Here is a 16,484-nt window from a genome sequence, read left to right as displayed (position 1 = left end):
TTGTCAGCAGTTGCATGCAGCAGTGATCGCCCAGCAGAATCCATTAGCACTGTGCTCCTTTCTACCAGGTACCTGCTGGAACAGGATTTCCCAGGCATGAGGATTGGGCCTGAGCCAACCACCGACTCCTTCATCGCAGTGATGCAAGGGGATGTGGAGGGGATCATACCTGGGAATGCCCTGGTAGTGGATCCCAAGAAACCCTTCAGGAAACTCAACGCCTTTGGCAATGCCTTCTTGAACAGGTGAGTGGATGGGGTAACACATGTCATTTTCTCCTCCCTTCATGGTATAGGAAAGGAGCGGGGCGATGGTGATGTGGTCTTGGGAGACCCCATGCTTTTTCCATAGTGGAGTCTCCGGATCCTCCACCACTTGTTAGGAATGTAGCTAAGTCAGTCTTCATAATGGGAGGCAGGAGGTACAAATGCTAGGTGGATTCCTCATGCGCAAGCAATGAGGAAGGGTGTGACAATGACTCTGGAACACAAGGCGTCTACCTGCCCCTTCCTGCAGGAATGGTGGAGAAGGATGCTGTATGTTTCCCAGTATTTGCCTATACCATGTCTGGGTTTTGCACTCAACTGGAAGGGAATGGAAGGTTCTTTCCTCTTCCTCTCCTTGTTCCTATTTGGTGGAAAGAACTCTGGATTTAAGGGGGAAGCCATGGGTTTGAGCATTGACTCTTCCTACTAAACTCCCTTTGTGACCTTGAGCAGGTAACCTTCCTGTCCTGCTGGGACAAGATCAGATTTGCAGATAACCAAGGTCATGAGAATTAGAGTGGACACAACTCTAAAGAGTGCTTAGCAAGCTAATTTGAAATGTTCTTATTCTGCACAACTAGGATGCAGGCTAATCCCTGATGATACTAACTGTACTTATAAATCCAACTTTTCCATGTATATTGCACTTAATAATTTAAATTTTTTCTAATTGGAAGTATTTGGAGTACAGGTAAAGAATATGGGCTTTTGATTCAAATAGATATGGGCTCAAATGATGCCTTCTCCTGTGGATCTTGGACAAGTTACCAAATGTCCTTGTATCTGGCTGTCCCATATTACAGTAGGATAGGAGTAATGACTATTCTCAAGGAAATGTAAATGGGATACTAAACAGAAAGCACTTAGTATCTAGCATGGACTGAACAGTAGGAAATGATAGGTTCTGATAGCATTATGAAGATGTGCCTCTGCCATTGTCATTTTGCAGTTGTAGAAGTTGAAGCTTATTGCTCAAAGGGTGCTCAACTTCTCTTCTTATTCCTCTCAGGAAGGGGGAGATCTTTTCAACAGTGACATGTAGTCAGATGCACTGGGGCAGGCTTGGGCTGGGGTCCATGTGAACTGTGGAACTGTGAGCTGGCAGAATGTGTTTCCAGAGCCGGAATTGGAGGAAGGGTCATGTTTTGAGGAAGGACTCATGGAGAGTTGGCTTGGCCCGGAAGGGTTGGGGAAAGGGAGGGAAGGATGCTGAATCAACATAAGCAGAGGGAGGGAATGGTGGTATGCAGATGCACTGTGACAAGGGTCCTGAAGTCTTGCAGCATCTGTAGTACTGGGGCTGAGAGAGGAAGTACTGGCCCGTGGTGAATGGAGTTAATAGTACCCAGGATGCTGAAACACAGAACTGAGATGAGCGGAATGACCCTGCTAGAAAAAAATGAGTCAGCACAGTACCTGGAGCAGAGGCAACTGGGGAGGGGCAATGACATATTGGACATGTCCAGTTGGCATTGAGTAACCAGGAGCCAGCTAAGGTAGGCATCTCTGAGGCAGAGAGGAGGAGCTGGCCCCAGGAGAGAGGAGAGAAAAGCCTGGGGTCAAGTGTGGGACAGTATGGCATCATTGGAAAGGAGGATTGCTGGCTTAGTGGTTAACTCACTGTGCGTATGATGATAATGACAGATGGTATTATACCAGGAGCAGATGGCCTATTACAACCACAGGATGTGTGTGGCTGCCATCATAGCTAGTGCAATTCTGAGATCAGAGAGTTGTGTTGTTCTCCAAACCCAGCAGGTCTCAGTTTCTGCATAGTTAGAGGTTTTGAAACCAAGATGTGTCTATAAGGTGGGGAGGATGGTTTATCCTGAGTAAAGACAACTAACCTCTGTGCATATTAATATCATCATCTATAAAGTGCTGGAATGCAAACTGCAAGTTCTCTGTACCCTAATCTCTTCCTGTAAATATAGCACAAAGGAAATCTGAGAGCCAGGTAAGTTGGCTTATATTGATAATCTCGCTACTTGGGGAGTCAGAAGTTAGGAGGAGGATTTCAGTTCAAGGCTACCTCTAGGGAAAATTATCTCAGGGCTCCATCTCAACAAAGAAGCTGGCTGTGGTGATTCGTGTGTATTAGTCCAAGCTGTTTGGACAGCATAGGAAGATGGCTCCTCCCCCAGGAAAAAATTTGAGAAACTTGGGGATCATGAATGGTTCACCATTGCCTTGATCTCCATGCAGGTTTGTGTGTGCCCAGCTGCCCAACGCTGTGCTGGAGAGCATCAGTGTCATTGACACGCCTGGAATCCTCTCTGGGGAGAAGCAGAGGATCAGTCGAGGTAAGCAACATCACCTGGGGGATGAGGGGGTAATGGCTCAGTCACCATGCTTCATTTTGATAGGAGCTGGGATCATTTGTTCCTTTGTGTCAGAAGAGATGCATCTAGGGCCTTGTGTCCCATGCTAAGCTGATTCTCCTGTACTGGGTGGGGCCATTTTATGGGGGTTGTTTCTAGGCTGGGACCAACAAAGGAACTCAAGACCCTTGGAGACTGGGTTCAATCTGGTCTTCTATAAAGTGGGACATTGAAATCTGCCTTACTCACAAAGTTTACTCAGCCTCCAAGAGGTCCATAGCCTGGCTTCTTAAGTTCCTGCCATCCACAGCTGGAACCTGCAGTTCTGCAGGGAAGGCAAATGCATAAAGAAACAATGTGCTTGGGTCATATAGCAAGGGAACCAAGCATCTAAGGGCACACTGAAAAATGGTTCACTCCAAAGAAAGTCAGGAAAATTGCTCACTGGCTTGGCCATTGGGAGGCAGAACTCTGGAGCCAACTGACAGATTCTAGACCTATCTCTGCCCTTTCCTGAAAGAAAACTCCCTGGAGAGTTTTCTTATGGATGAGTAGAATTCTATTGTGTGTGTGTGTATGTGTGTGTGTGTGTGTGTGTGTGTGTGTGTATCCACATTTTCTTAATCAATGCATTCATCCACTGAGGCAGACTCCTGGGCAGATTCCATGTCTTAGCTATGGTAAATAGTACTGCAGTGAACATGGTTGTGGTGGTAGCTTTGGCATGGCCTGGTTTGTAGTCTATCGGATGAATGCCCAGGAGTGAAATTTCTGAGTCATAGGGAAGTTCTATGTTTAGTCTTTTGGGGAACCTCCATACTGCTTTCCAGAGTGGCTGAACAAGTTTACATTCCCACCAATGATGTAACAGAGTTCCCTGTTGGCCACATCCACACTAGCATTTGTTAATCTTAGTTTTCTTGATAATGGCCATTCTAACTAGAGTGAGGTGGAATCTTAATGGTGTTTTGATTTGCATTTCTTTTATGGCCAGAGACATTGAACATTTCTTCATGTATCTACTGGCCATTCTTACTTCTTCTTCATTAAGCAAAGTAAGCCAGACCCAGAGAAACACAAGTTGTGTGGTTTTCCTCATTTGTAGTAGCTAGAATGTGCCTATAAATCCACAAGTAAACACACTGGATGGTAAAACAAAGAAAAAATTTCCTGGGACTTGATAAATTATGCAGGTTTTTAGGCATTCATACACTGTGAGATCAAAGGAGGATATTATTGTAAGACGAATACAAAGATACAGTACCTATGTGCATCTGATCATATAAAATAAAAATGTTTATCAAAATAAACTCTAGAAAATTGAAACAAGAGGTTTTTCCTTTGTTACTGTTTTGGCTTTCCTTTCCTGTCTTGTTTGTACATTTATCTGTCTTCCTCGGGAGGGTAAGGAGTATATACAGAAATGGAGAGACAAAGGGTGAGCCATGTTGAAAATGAAGTACACAACTTGTGGATGGAGAAAGGAGGGAAAAACTGGAAGAGAGCAAGGGAAGGGGTGGACATTGTTCAGAAAGAAATGTACTCATAACTTGACTTATATAACTGTAACCCTTCTGTACATCCTCTTTATAATAGTAAAAATACATGAAGAAAAAAACATAACATAGGTCAAAACATATTCTGTTAGTCAAATAGCAAATGTGCAAGGAATATGAGGTGTCACAGATCATCATTGCTATCACCAGCACCGCCCATCATCACCATCACCACCCTCAGCCCCCTCAGGATCATCGTGCCCCATCATCACCACCAGCACCATCATCACTACCATCATCAACAATGACACCATCATCGCCACAACCACCATCATCACTGTCATCATCACCATTATTTGTTTTTGTTTTGTTCTTTTTTAGTTTTTTAAGATGCTAGGCTAGGCTGATGCTGTAGAAAGCTAGAAGCAATTGCTCCAGGATCCCCACCTCTTGCCTCTCCTGCCATAGTTTCCTTGTGCCCTGGGTGGCTCCCCACCCTTTTTTGTGCCATGTGTTATATCTGACAAGAAATCAGATGAGCCACACCCACCTCAATCCTAGAGCTGAGAGCTGAGAGCTGGGCCCAGAGCCAAATCAGCACTTGGAAGTCAGCCTCCGGGAAGGGGCGGCTTTGGACTGGCAGCTTTCTCTGGGACTGTCTCCGGAGCTGACCTCGGGTTACATCTGTCTCTCTGTGACATGTGCTTCTATTCTATGTGCTCCATGGCTTCAGGTGGGGCAGACTCAGGTCTGTCCTGTCCATATCTGAGCTATTATAGTGGAGGCTGAGGAATCCCTTCCTCCAAGGGCATAGCCTGCCCAGTCCAGCACCCCGTCATCCCCAGAGGGATACCACATGATGGTAGACAAGTTGTCTCCTGGCTATGGATAATTGAGTCTCAGCAACGAAGGCCCTCAGCCCGGGTGAGGCCTTCAGAACCAGAGCTAGACTTGGATCTTGTATCGTGGGAGCTGTCCTGGCTTTCTGGAGGAAGCACCTCTCCCAACCAATGGCAGGTATAGGGCTGCAGGCTCAGATTGGCTCTCTGGGGGAGAGCCATCAGGTAGCAAAAAACCTGCTTAAGGCCCGCTGACCCTAGGCAATCCTTCTTGGGGCTGCTGGGGTCCTTCCTGAGCAGGAACTTCTCCTCCTCCCAGGAGGTGAAACCTGAGAAGCAGAGAGGAAGGAAGCAGCTGAGTCAGGAGGGGACTTGGGAAATTGCTCATGGTTTTTTATAATTGACTCCTAGGAGAAGTCTAGGGAGCCTGAGCCCACCAGCCCCCTAAGTCGAAGCTATAGTAAAGGTAAAGGGGAGCCAATTAGAAGCTGTAGAATCCTGGACCTAGGAATAAAGGTGTTTTATTCTGGCCTCCTCTTGCCTCTAAGCACCAGGCTTCCTACTCTAATTCCTATGGAGGGCAGATTTGGGTCCTGGTTCTTGCTTCCATTTCCCTACACGCTACCTCTCTCCTTACTGCTGCCACCCAAAGTGGTTTATCTGAGCAATCCTCAGTTAGGGGATTAGGATCCCCTAAGGGGATTAGGATCTCACAGAAAGGGCTGAGAGAGCCAGAACCTCTCAAGCTGGCAGAGGGGAAGTGTGCACTTATGCCCCTGCCAGCCCAATGCCACCTGACAGTGGCATCCAGAAAGGACTGCAGCCTCCGAGATTTCTAAAGGCAGAGGATTTCAGAGTCCTGGGCTGAACAGGACGCATTTTACCTGAGCCTCAGTGTCCCCGTGTGTAATGTAATATGTGATTTAGCCTTCTGGTGAGGTCCACAGAACACTATGGGAATTCAGACTTTAAAGCTGGGTCTGGATGATGGTGAGCTCCCTTTCTCCCTCCTTATCTGCATCTAGGGCTGCATATTATAAGACCTCAGAGTAACTGATGTGTGTAGTCTTCCTTGAAGTTGTACAGTACTCAGCCTGTGCCGCTATATGTGGCAGTTCTGTCCCCAGAGACTCCTGCCCTATTCAGTTTCGCCATTCCATTCTTTTCCTGGTTCTCTCCTTCCTCTCATGCCTTGGGCTTTGGTCCTCGTGGCTGCCTGGCACATTTCAGGTATTGGTGTTTTTTCCTGCTCTTCCTGCCACTTCCTCCCCACGCTGACCAAGCCCCAGGCCCTGCCTCCCTCTGAGCAAGGTGATGGCCCTGTGTGTTCTCTGCCCTTCCGACTCCAGACTGATGCAGTTGCTGGCAGAGCTGACTGTGATGATACAAACAAGGATCTGGGAACTGGGTGACTGCAGTGCTAGCCCGGGGTGGTGCTGACCTCAGTACCATGAGAACAGGAGAGTCTGGACATCAGACACTGTCAGGGGGACCCCAAAGGAGAAATGCAGGCTCTCCTATCCCTCCTCACATGGCCTCAGACCTAGAGTTCCAGTTAAAACATACACACATGCACCTTACCACCTCCTACCTGGCCACACATTCTCCACACAGATGCCCACATCCCAGTTCATCACACACACACACACACACACACACACACACACACACACACACACACACACACACACACTTCAGGTACTACACTCAGCCTACATTCCACTCCCTGAGCCTCAGGCCTGGTGCAGGACTGTTTTCTCACCAGAGAAGTCTCCACAGAGGCACCATGCTGCCATGCTAGCTTGCCCCTTATGCAAAGTGAGCTGTTGCCAAGAGCCCCCCAGGGCCTGAGACTTTATGGGGTGAAGTACTCTGATCCCATGCTAGAGCCCAGCAAAGTAAGGTCCCTCTTCAAGATGGCATGCTGCCTGGGGCTTTGTGTGGGGAGGCCATGGGCATGGGGAAGTTGAGACTAGGAGGTCCCAGGCCAGCACCTGTCTCTGGATGATGGTGCATAGGGTGCACAGGAGAGGCAGGCAGGGAGGCAGTTCCTGGAAGAGGCAGGATGTACCAGGGTGGCTGAGTGCTGGGAAAGAGCAAGGTTGCAGCCATGGGAGGCTCCGGAAAGACTGACTCCTTTCACTTGGGAAGCACATTTCCTGGCTGCTTGTCAGCTAGAAATCCCCACCAGCCCCACCCTGGGGCTTTGTGCCTGCTTCCCAAATTGCATAGCTGGCAAAACCTACACAGGTGCGCCACAGGCTCAGAGTAGGTAACAGACATGTCCAGGTCTGGAGTAGGGGCCTTGGTCTCCCAATTTCCCATCTAGCAACTGTTCAATCCAGTATCATCACCTGCCCAGGAAAACACAATGGCTAAGCCTGAGAGCAGACCTCTCGAACTTGGTACCTGATACTTTGCTCATTGGCTGGAACACTACCAAATTAGTCAAGCCTCTGACCCCTAGAGAGAGCAGACCTGCTCTGGAAGCTTTGGGACTCAGACCTTGGAGGGTTTTGCTGATCCTCACAGCCTTTCATCCTTGGTCTGCCCCTAGCACATTCACTGCAACTAGGCTGTCATGTAGGAGCCCCAGCCTATGTGGTGATCAGCAGATGCCCGTATGGGCAGTCAAATATCTGGGCAGAGCAGCCATGCCCTGACATCCTTCTGTAGGCCTCGCTGGCAACTCTGTGGTTGACTGGAAGCCAGTGATGAGGCTGCAGGCCACTATGGCACCCTGTGTGCCATTTGTTTCCCATTGTTAGCCAAACCTTTCTCTTCAGCTAAAATGCCTTGAAATCTTCACAGAGATTTAGGGGGGAGGGGTGGTTGGTGCTTGATCTGTGAACTCAGTACCTGAATTCCAGGCTCACACAGGACAGTGAATTAAGGGGGAAATTTTGGACCTGGGTTCCAGGCCCAATTTGTGACCACGGAACAGTATGAGCTTGGGTGAACCTCTTCCCTTCTCTGTGCCCCTGCTTGTTCCCTGTAAGGTGTGTGCCCTGCTCTGCTTCTGGCTCCTGGGGCATTATGGGAGAGGATCAGATGAGGTTGGTCATGAGGCTTCTGTCATCAGTGCCCTGCACCACATTTAGACTGAAGGAAGCTGCTGGATTATTAAGGAGTGGCTTTGCTTATTGAATTTGTCTTATTGATTTCCTCCTGTGCGGCATTGCTTAGAAATGCTGTCTTCCTGCCCCCTGGAGCAGGGATGGGAGCCACAGGCCACAGGCCACCCCATCCCTGGCCCAGAGCCTACCACCTGACCCATTGGAGCCAGCAGATGTGCTGGGAGGGATTCCAGGAAGGGCAGCTAATGCGCTCAGTCTATGCTCCCACTGCTCCTTGATTTAGGAATTTGGGCCTGCTACCCAGCCAGGTGCCTTAGAGCGCTTGTTTCCTGTCTTCAGAGTCTTTCCCAGGACCAAGGAAGGGAAGAGGCCCTGTTACCCAGCAGCCATTAATCCAGGATATTGGGGCAGTGTCTACACTTAGAATCCTCTCATCTGAACTGTCTGATGTTTCCATGGCTCCACCATACAAACCTCTCATTCGCAGACCTTTTTTTTTCAGCTATGAAAATTGACCTGTGCAGAATTTGTCATAGCGAGAATCTGGAACCAACCCAGATGCCCCTCAGTAGACGAATGGATCAGGAAAATGTGGTACATATACACAATGGAATTTTATGCCTCTATCAGAAAGAATGACATTACCCCATTCATAAGGAAATGGAAGGACTTGGAAAAAATTATACTAAGTGAAGTGAGCAAGACCCAAAGAAACAGGAATTCTATGGTCTCCCTTATTGGGAATAATTAGTACAGGTTTAGGCAAGTCATAGCAGAGCATCACAAGGCCCAATAGCTATACCCTTATGAACACATAAGATGATGCTAAGTGAAATGAACTCCATGTTATGGAAACAATTGTTATATCACAGTTGTAACTACTTTCAGCGTCCTATGTGTATCTGTAGCTTCTATTATTGATGATGTTCTTGTATCACCTTCCTGTGGTTGTACCTACACTATCTCTGTAATCTTATCTGAGTATATTGGAAACTGTGTATACTGGTATTGGAAGTAGGAAATTGAAAGGGAATACCAAATTTGAGAGACACAGGGTAAAAAAAGACAAAACTACAAAAGCAATACTTGCAAAACTGTTTGGTGTAAGTGAACTGAACACCTCCCGGGGGGGGGGGGGGCGGGGAAGGACAAGGTAACCAACAGTACAAGAAATGTATCCAATGCCTAACGTATGAAACTGTAACCTCTCTGTACATCAGTTTGATAATAAAAATTTGAAAAAAAAAAAGAAAGAAAATTGACCTGTGCAGGCCACAGAAGCAAACTTAATGTCCATCTTAGAGGCTCCATAGGCCCTGGCCCAGGGACATGGGCATCAGAGGAACCCACACAACTGTTCTATTCTCAGGGCCTTCCCAGCCACCTAGGGAGAAGGCTTCCGGCAAGCTAGCCCGTCATTTGATAGCAGTTTCCCAAAGCTTGCTGAATTTGCAAAAGGGCCTCTGTGCTTATGAGATTATAGAAAAGGTTTCTGGAACTCATCCGTCTGTCTGCAGACAGGAGCAGACTTCACCTACACATGTCCAAGGCACCTAAGAATGCAGTCTCCAGTCTTCCTTCCTCACGGGGCTGAAGAAGCATCCTCCTGTCTTATCTCCATCCATATCCACCTTGCTCCATACGTTCTGTCTTAGGAGCATATTTGTGGAGCAAGAAAGGAAGCTCAGAGAGGCAGCCCGGGCCTGTGGCTTGGCAAGCCAAGAGATGAAGGCTCAGAGAGGAGAGGCTACTTGTCCAAGGACACACAGCAAGTCATTGGCTGACAAGGAAAACTAGAGAGGGACTCCCCTGGGGCCAGTGCTTCTTCTAGAACTGCTTTAGAGAATGGTCCATCTCATGGAAACTACTGCAGAGAAGAACTTTACAAAGCCATTGGGGCAATGGAAGCAGCCAGGTCGCAGCTGAGCCACTTCACCTCCATCCTTCCCTTGGGTTTGATCTTTGCAACAACCCTGTGTCCCGTGTATGGATGGGTTCTAATTTGAGAGAACAAAGATGACGCCTTTGCTATTTCCCAGCTGCACTGTGAAGAACAGGATTCCTGTTTCACTTCTCTTCAACCAATACTCAAACTTACAGGGCCAGACAGCAGAGCTCAAGCATCTTCTTCACACTACTGCATGGCCTGGACCTGCTTCTTGATCCTCTGTAACCTCCCATTTCCTTGACAGTCTGGCCACCCTGGCTGTATATGTGCTGCTGAGCCTGAGTATGCCCAGCTGGCATTGTACAGTGGGTTGAAGTTTGCTGCCTGGGTGGGAGGGAACAGCATGCACTTCCCAGCTCCCAGCCCCACCCCACCCCATGGCTTGTATCACCATTGTGATCCACCAGCTATGGGGGAAAACCTTTCTGCTGCAGCCATTAGAGCAGTAAAACTGTGACCTGTTTTCCAGGATGGGGCAGAGAGCTGAGGCTGTCCTGATTTTTGGAGCCCTTCTGACCTCTTTCTAGCCACAGTGCTCAGGGACTGCCTTTGGGAGCAGCCTTGCTTTGGGGCCACACAGAAGAGAAGATAGAATGGGCTGGAGCTGTCCCTGAAGTGGGGAGGAGAGAGGAGGGTGGGGCAGACGGCAGCCTGCCTGGAGCAGGAATGCTTGGCTTCCTGGACACCACATGCTGGGAGGGAAGTGCCCGCAGGGTGGACCACAGGTACACTGAGGCTGCCTCATGAGTCTCTATGGGCGGGGCACATAGGCCCCAGTGCAGCCCAGCTGCTACTTGCCTGCTGTTTAACCCCCAACTCTCAGAGTCTCATCCGTCTCCTGTAGAACCGAGCATGCTGCCTCTCCTGCTGCCTACCTCTGAGGATATGGCAGGGGTGAAATGAGGTTGTAGAGGGCACTTGCCCACACTTATCTTGCTGGGATGGTGTCCCATGCAGGACAGTCTTGACTGACCATCTCTGAGTGGGACTGATAATGGGCTACATACTCTCTCTAAGATCTCTTCGCCTCAGGGGTCTGCCCCACTTGAGTAGTAGAGAAAAGGCCTGGGTTCGTTGAACAGCCAACAGAACAAGGTGGAAGTCATTGGGGATAATGTCCAGAAGCCCTTCAACCACAGAAGGGTAACACAGAAGGGCTGGTAGGTTTCTTTGTTGGTTAGGGTTCTGTTTGGTGCTAAGAAGCACTAAAAGATCCCTTGGGAAGCTCCGTGGCAGAAAGCTGCCCTGTCCATGCTAAGCCCATCCCCTGCCCTGAAGATGCTGCTCTGGGTACTGAGAAGATGGCCATCTCTCTTGCTCACCCCGTCTGTCCTCATTCCCCACCCTGTCTCTCACCTGGAACCCTCCAAAAGCCAGGCCCAGTGGCAGCTAATCCTTCTGGGTTCTTAACCCCAGCTCTGCCACCTACCAACCAGTCCTACCACTCACCGCTTTACCTCCTGAGTCTCTGGTTACAAAAGGCAACTAATACGGGATTCTACTTCACAAAGTCATTGTGAGGATTAAGGAATTTGTGATTATAACAATGACTTGCTAATCTAATCCAATTAGTTATTAGAGGGTTTCTGGGCACCTCGTGGATGCTTCTAATGCTGGTCATTAGCCCTTATTATTATGTGGGTCTAGTGGTCCTCAGTGTGGTCTAAGGAGCAGCAGCTGTAGCATCTCCTGGGAGCTTGTTAGAAATTCCCACCCCATTCCCCCTAGATCAGAAAGTTGGGGAGTAGGCTCCAGCTACCTGGCTTTGAACAAGCCCTGTAGGAGATTCAGAGCAGGCTGCCTCTGAGATCCCCATGAGAGACAGAGCTTCCTACAGCTCACTCGGCCACAAAGCAGTTAGCAAATGACCTTGCCTGATCTCTAGCTTCAATCTGTGGGGCAGGGCTTTTCCCTGAAGGCTGATAGTAGCAATAGCTTTGGGTGTCCAGGGTGTATCACCTGTGTTTGGTGGGGAGCCAAGGTTGTTGGTCATGCCAGAGTCCAAGAAACACTCTCACTTTGGTGCCAGAAGTGTACCACAGGGAAGTGGCAGAAAGAGGATTCTAGGAGTTCTGCTCAGATTCAGGCTGGGAAGGCCTGAAACCTCTGTTCTCATTGAGGATTGTAGGCCCTTGAATGAGTCGTGTCATCTCTCTGAGCTCACTGCTTCTTAGTGTTCCTTGTTTTGTGGTAGAGGACACTGAGGCATGCAAAGCTAAGGCCACTACCAGCTCTAAGCCTTGGTGAACCTATGCATTTTGGGGACCCCTCCCCTCCAACCTTTCCACCATTTCTTAGGGTTCAACAGAGCAGGGGGCTCCAGAGCCCACCAGACCTGAAGCATCTCAGTCCTACATAAACAAAATGTGGCCACCCAAGGTTCAGTCACATCCTAAGGACCCCCTTGTGGATTAAGAGTTGGGGATTCTGGGCTGCAGTAGGAAGGAAAGAAAGAAGAGAGGGAGGGAGGAAGGAAAGGAGGAAGGGAGGAAGGGAGGGAGAAGGAAAAGAGAAGAAAGAAAGGAAGAAGCGTGAATGTGAACAGGTAGTTTGCATTTGTAGCAAGAATTCAGATTTCTTCTAGACCATGGGGTAAGTAAGCATAGTCTAAAGCCTTCGTCAGTAACTTACATTTTCTGTTCTGATGTTTGTGGATCTTGTAAAGAATTTCTGAGCATTAAATTAGGTACCCAGCGTTTAAGGTGGCTGGTTGCTAACTTTATAATAAGCAAGAGGAAAAGAGCGACATAGTGGCTGTGCTTTATGGGAATAGGATGTTTATAATAAAATCTAGAATTTAGGGAGTACCAAAGTGCTGGGTTCTAGGTGATTTAGTCCTAGTCCTTCAGCTAATTAGACACTACACAATGCCAGTTTTTTAGATGGGAAAAAAGAACCCACTCAAGAGAGCTGGGATGTCACTCTGTGGCAGTGCCTTTGCCCAGCATGCATCATATCCTGGGTTTGATCCCTAATGCTTAAAAAAATATCTTTTTCTACCTCACTTGGCTCCTCTTCTCCCAAACCCCACACCCCAAAGACCCCCTCCCACTGACTGTCCTTCTACCTTCAGGGTATGACTTTGCAGCCGTCCTAGAGTGGTTCGCTGAGCGAGTGGACCGCATTATCCTACTTTTCGACGCCCACAAGCTGGACATCTCTGACGAGTTTTCAGAGGTCATCAAGGCCCTCAAGAACCACGAGGACAAGATGCGGGTGGTGCTGAACAAGGCCGACCAGATTGAAACACAGCAGCTGATGCGTGTGTATGGGGCCCTCATGTGGTCCCTGGGGAAGATCGTGAACACCCCAGAAGTAATCCGGGTCTACATCGGCTCCTTCTGGTCCCACCCCCTCCTCATCCCTGACAACCGGAAGCTCTTTGAGGCTGAGGAACAGGACCTGTTCAGAGATATCCAGAGTCTGCCCCGAAATGCCGCCCTGCGCAAGCTCAATGACCTCATCAAGAGAGCCAGGCTGGCCAAGGTAAAGTTGCAGAGAGGGCCGGGCCACAAGTTTCAGGGTCAAGCCGCAAAAGCTGAGGGTAATTCACTTTCAGCAACAGGCTGGTGCCTACTTGAGTGAGCATCCTATAGCCACTGTATCACGAGCATCAACCTTGCCATCAGCCCCAGGGGGCAAGAGAACATGGTAACTGTAGTTGCAGGCTCTGGGTCAGATGGCCTAAGCCAACAGTTTACTGTCTGAGTGACGCCAGCCCCTGCCGTGCCTTTGGTGTCCTAGTGCCTTTTTCCACATCTCTATAATGAAATGACTGTTGGAGGAGGGTGTGCTGCCTCGGGGATTCAGCAGATGCCGCTGCTATCTGTAAGAAGCAGCAGGACTGCCATTCCCAAGACCATTTGGCCTTCCTTCCCCACATTCGCACCTTGCCAGTAGGTAGAAAGAGGAATGGGTTTGGGGGGGGGGAGGGGGCAGCAGGGGCTCCTGGGAGGAAGAGGGGCGAGAGTAATCGCTACAAAGGGGCAAGTCCAGAGTCTTGATTCCCAAGGTTGTCCTCTGGCCCATTTGTCAGGTCCATGCCTACATCATCAGCTCTCTGAAGAAGGAAATGCCCTCGGTGTTCGGGAAAGACAACAAGAAGAAGGAGCTGGTGAACAACCTGGCTGATATCTATGGCCGGATCGAGCGGGAACACCAGATCTCACCCGGGGACTTCCCCAACCTGAAGCGGATGCAGGTGATGAGGGTCAGGGCTCTAGGATCAGGGACAGGGACACCCATACTGGCAACGAGAGAATGGGGGGAAGCGGGAGGGGGAGGGGGAGGAAACAGTCTAGAATTAGAAGGCAAGGAGGTGACTCCAAACCTATCCTTCCTGCTGGACCGTCACTGTTCAATCATATCTGAGCCTAAGGACACATACAGAGCCAGTGTGTCCAAGGGGTGCATGTGTATAAGTGTTTGAGGGGCTGACATTTCAAATTTAAGGTCTTCAACTGTTAAAGTCCCCACAGACTTGACATCCTCACCCTTACCTGTGTCATGGGACAAGTCACCTGACCAAGCTTCTCCAGGTCCCTGAGTGCCTCAGTTTATCTCTGAGCCCTCCCTTAGGAGCAGATGAGGACATACTTCACAGACAGGCAGGGGGCTGGTACCTTGAAGGCACACGCTGTAGGTCCCTCTCCTGGGCCAGAAGCCATCAGTTGCTATCTACCATGTTTTTCCCCAAGGTAGTCCTCCCAGAAAGGCATTTTAATCTGCCCTTAATAGAAGAGAAAACCAAGGGTTCAGTGTTTTCCCAGCTGTAGCATTTATATATATTACAAGTAGAAAGGCCAGGAACTGTCCCCAAGGGCCAAGCAAGAAGCCACAATGCCACACTAACTGGATCCTCTCTGAGCCTCCATCTCTTCCTCTGGAAGCAGGGACCACAGGAGTGCCTTGTAGCCAGGCACTGGTGGCTCACGCCTATAATCCTAGCTACTCAGGAGGCTGAGATCTCAGAAAAAGCCAGAAGTGGTGCTGTGGCTCAAGTGGTAGAGTGCTAGCTTTGAGCTAAAAAGAAGCTCAGGGACAGAGCCCAGGCCCAGAGTTTACGCCCCAGGACTGGAAAAAAAAATGCCTTGTATATAAATCCTGGGAGTTTGGTGTCCAGTCTACATGGGGCATAGAGCTGTTACACAATGGCAAGCCTGGCTGGTGAGCCCAACGGACTGAATGATTCTGGAAACTTCTTGAAATTCTATACTTTTTCAAAAATAAAGCAGTTTTAAATCGGGAATTCGAAAGCAAAATAAGAGCTGTAGGAGTATTTGCATTCATTGTTATTGTTGCTCTTATTTTTATCTTTAGCGTGGGAACAGTTTCCCAGTTTAGGATTCTAGAACATCATTGGAGTCTAGTTTCCTATCTGGTAAAAAGAAAAAGACATTCCCAGCATGCATTCTTCCATGGACCCATTCATTCATGACCCTGGCAAGTATTTCAGATGGCTTCATTGTAAAGTGGCTTTGTAAAGTGGCACTGTCATGGCTCAGAACGTTTCAGCTCCATTACCTATTCTGTTGGGAATTCATCTGTCTGTAAGCAATCATTTGGGAAGGTAGCATTTGAAAGGGACCCCTATTTTAATGTGGGAAATCCTTTTTTAAAAAAATTTATGTGAGGGGCTGGGGATATAGCCTAGTGGCAAGAGTACCTGCCTCGGATACACGAGGCCCTAGGTTCGATTCCCCAGCACCACATATACAGAAAACGGCCAGAAGCGGCGCTGTGGCTCAAGTGGCAGAGTGCTAGCCTTGAGCGGGAAGAAGCCAGGGACAGTGCTCAGGCCCTGAGTCCAAGGCCCAGGACTGGCAAAAAAAAAAAAAAAAAAAATTATGTGAGGTCCCCTTCTTTATTTACCAGTCTCATCATCTGTTCTGTTGTTAAGTATCAGTTAAGTAACAGCAGTTCTATGGGAATGGAGAGTTGCCCAATGTCCCTCCACCCCCACCTCGCCAGAAGACACTAAGACCCTCATGTGGAAGCTCACCAGAGGTGAACAGACTGAGAAACAGGAGACATTACAGTGGGAGAGATCTAGGAGGGTTTACTCTAAGGTTCATTGTCAGCTATGTCCCTGACCCAGCCCTAAAAGGGAGGCGAGAAGTATCCAGCTAAAATGCTTGCCCTTGAAATGTAGCTATACATGTCTTCTGATTTATTTCTGCAGTGAACTTAATGTGCTTGTCCTTGTGCATTGGCCTCTTCCCACAATGCTGAGACTGCTATGGCCAGACCAGTTTAGCAACGACAGCTCTTCCCTGTCACTCTTTAAGAGCACAAAGAGGGGCTAGGAATATGGCCTAGTGGCAAGAGTGCTTGCCTTGTATACACGAAGCCCTGGGTTCGATTCCTCAGCACCACATATATGGAAAAGGCCAGAAGTGGCGCTGTGGCAAAACAAAGGAGCCAGGGACAGTGCTCAGGCCCTGAGGCCAAGCCCGAGGACTGGCAAAAAAAAAAAAAAAAAAAAGAGCCCAAAGAAAGATTTAATGTTCTAAAATCTCAAAGACAGGCAAAGTAGGG

The 16,484-nt window shown here is 48.8% G+C and overlaps 1 protein-coding gene across 1 annotated transcript in view; it reads left to right on the top strand.

The window, feature by feature from the left end:
• Ehd3 (EH domain containing 3) overlaps nt 1-16,484 on the top strand; it is a 29,634-nt gene that overhangs the window by 11,434 nt on the left and 1,716 nt on the right. The window contains exons 2-5 of the mRNA XM_048353184.1: nt 69-245; nt 2,472-2,569; nt 13,021-13,433; nt 13,984-14,148. Coding sequence (XP_048209141.1) covers nt 69-245; nt 2,472-2,569; nt 13,021-13,433; nt 13,984-14,148 — 853 coding nt within the window. The remainder of the gene's footprint in view (nt 1-68; nt 246-2,471; nt 2,570-13,020; nt 13,434-13,983; nt 14,149-16,484) is intronic.

This window comes from Perognathus longimembris, chromosome 8, assembly GCF_023159225.1.
Source record: "Perognathus longimembris pacificus isolate PPM17 chromosome 8, ASM2315922v1, whole genome shotgun sequence".
NCBI classification, from domain to species: domain Eukaryota; kingdom Metazoa; phylum Chordata; class Mammalia; order Rodentia; family Heteromyidae; genus Perognathus; species Perognathus longimembris.
The sequence above is the reverse complement of the archived record's forward strand: the minus strand, read 5'-3'. Positions and strand labels throughout refer to the sequence as shown.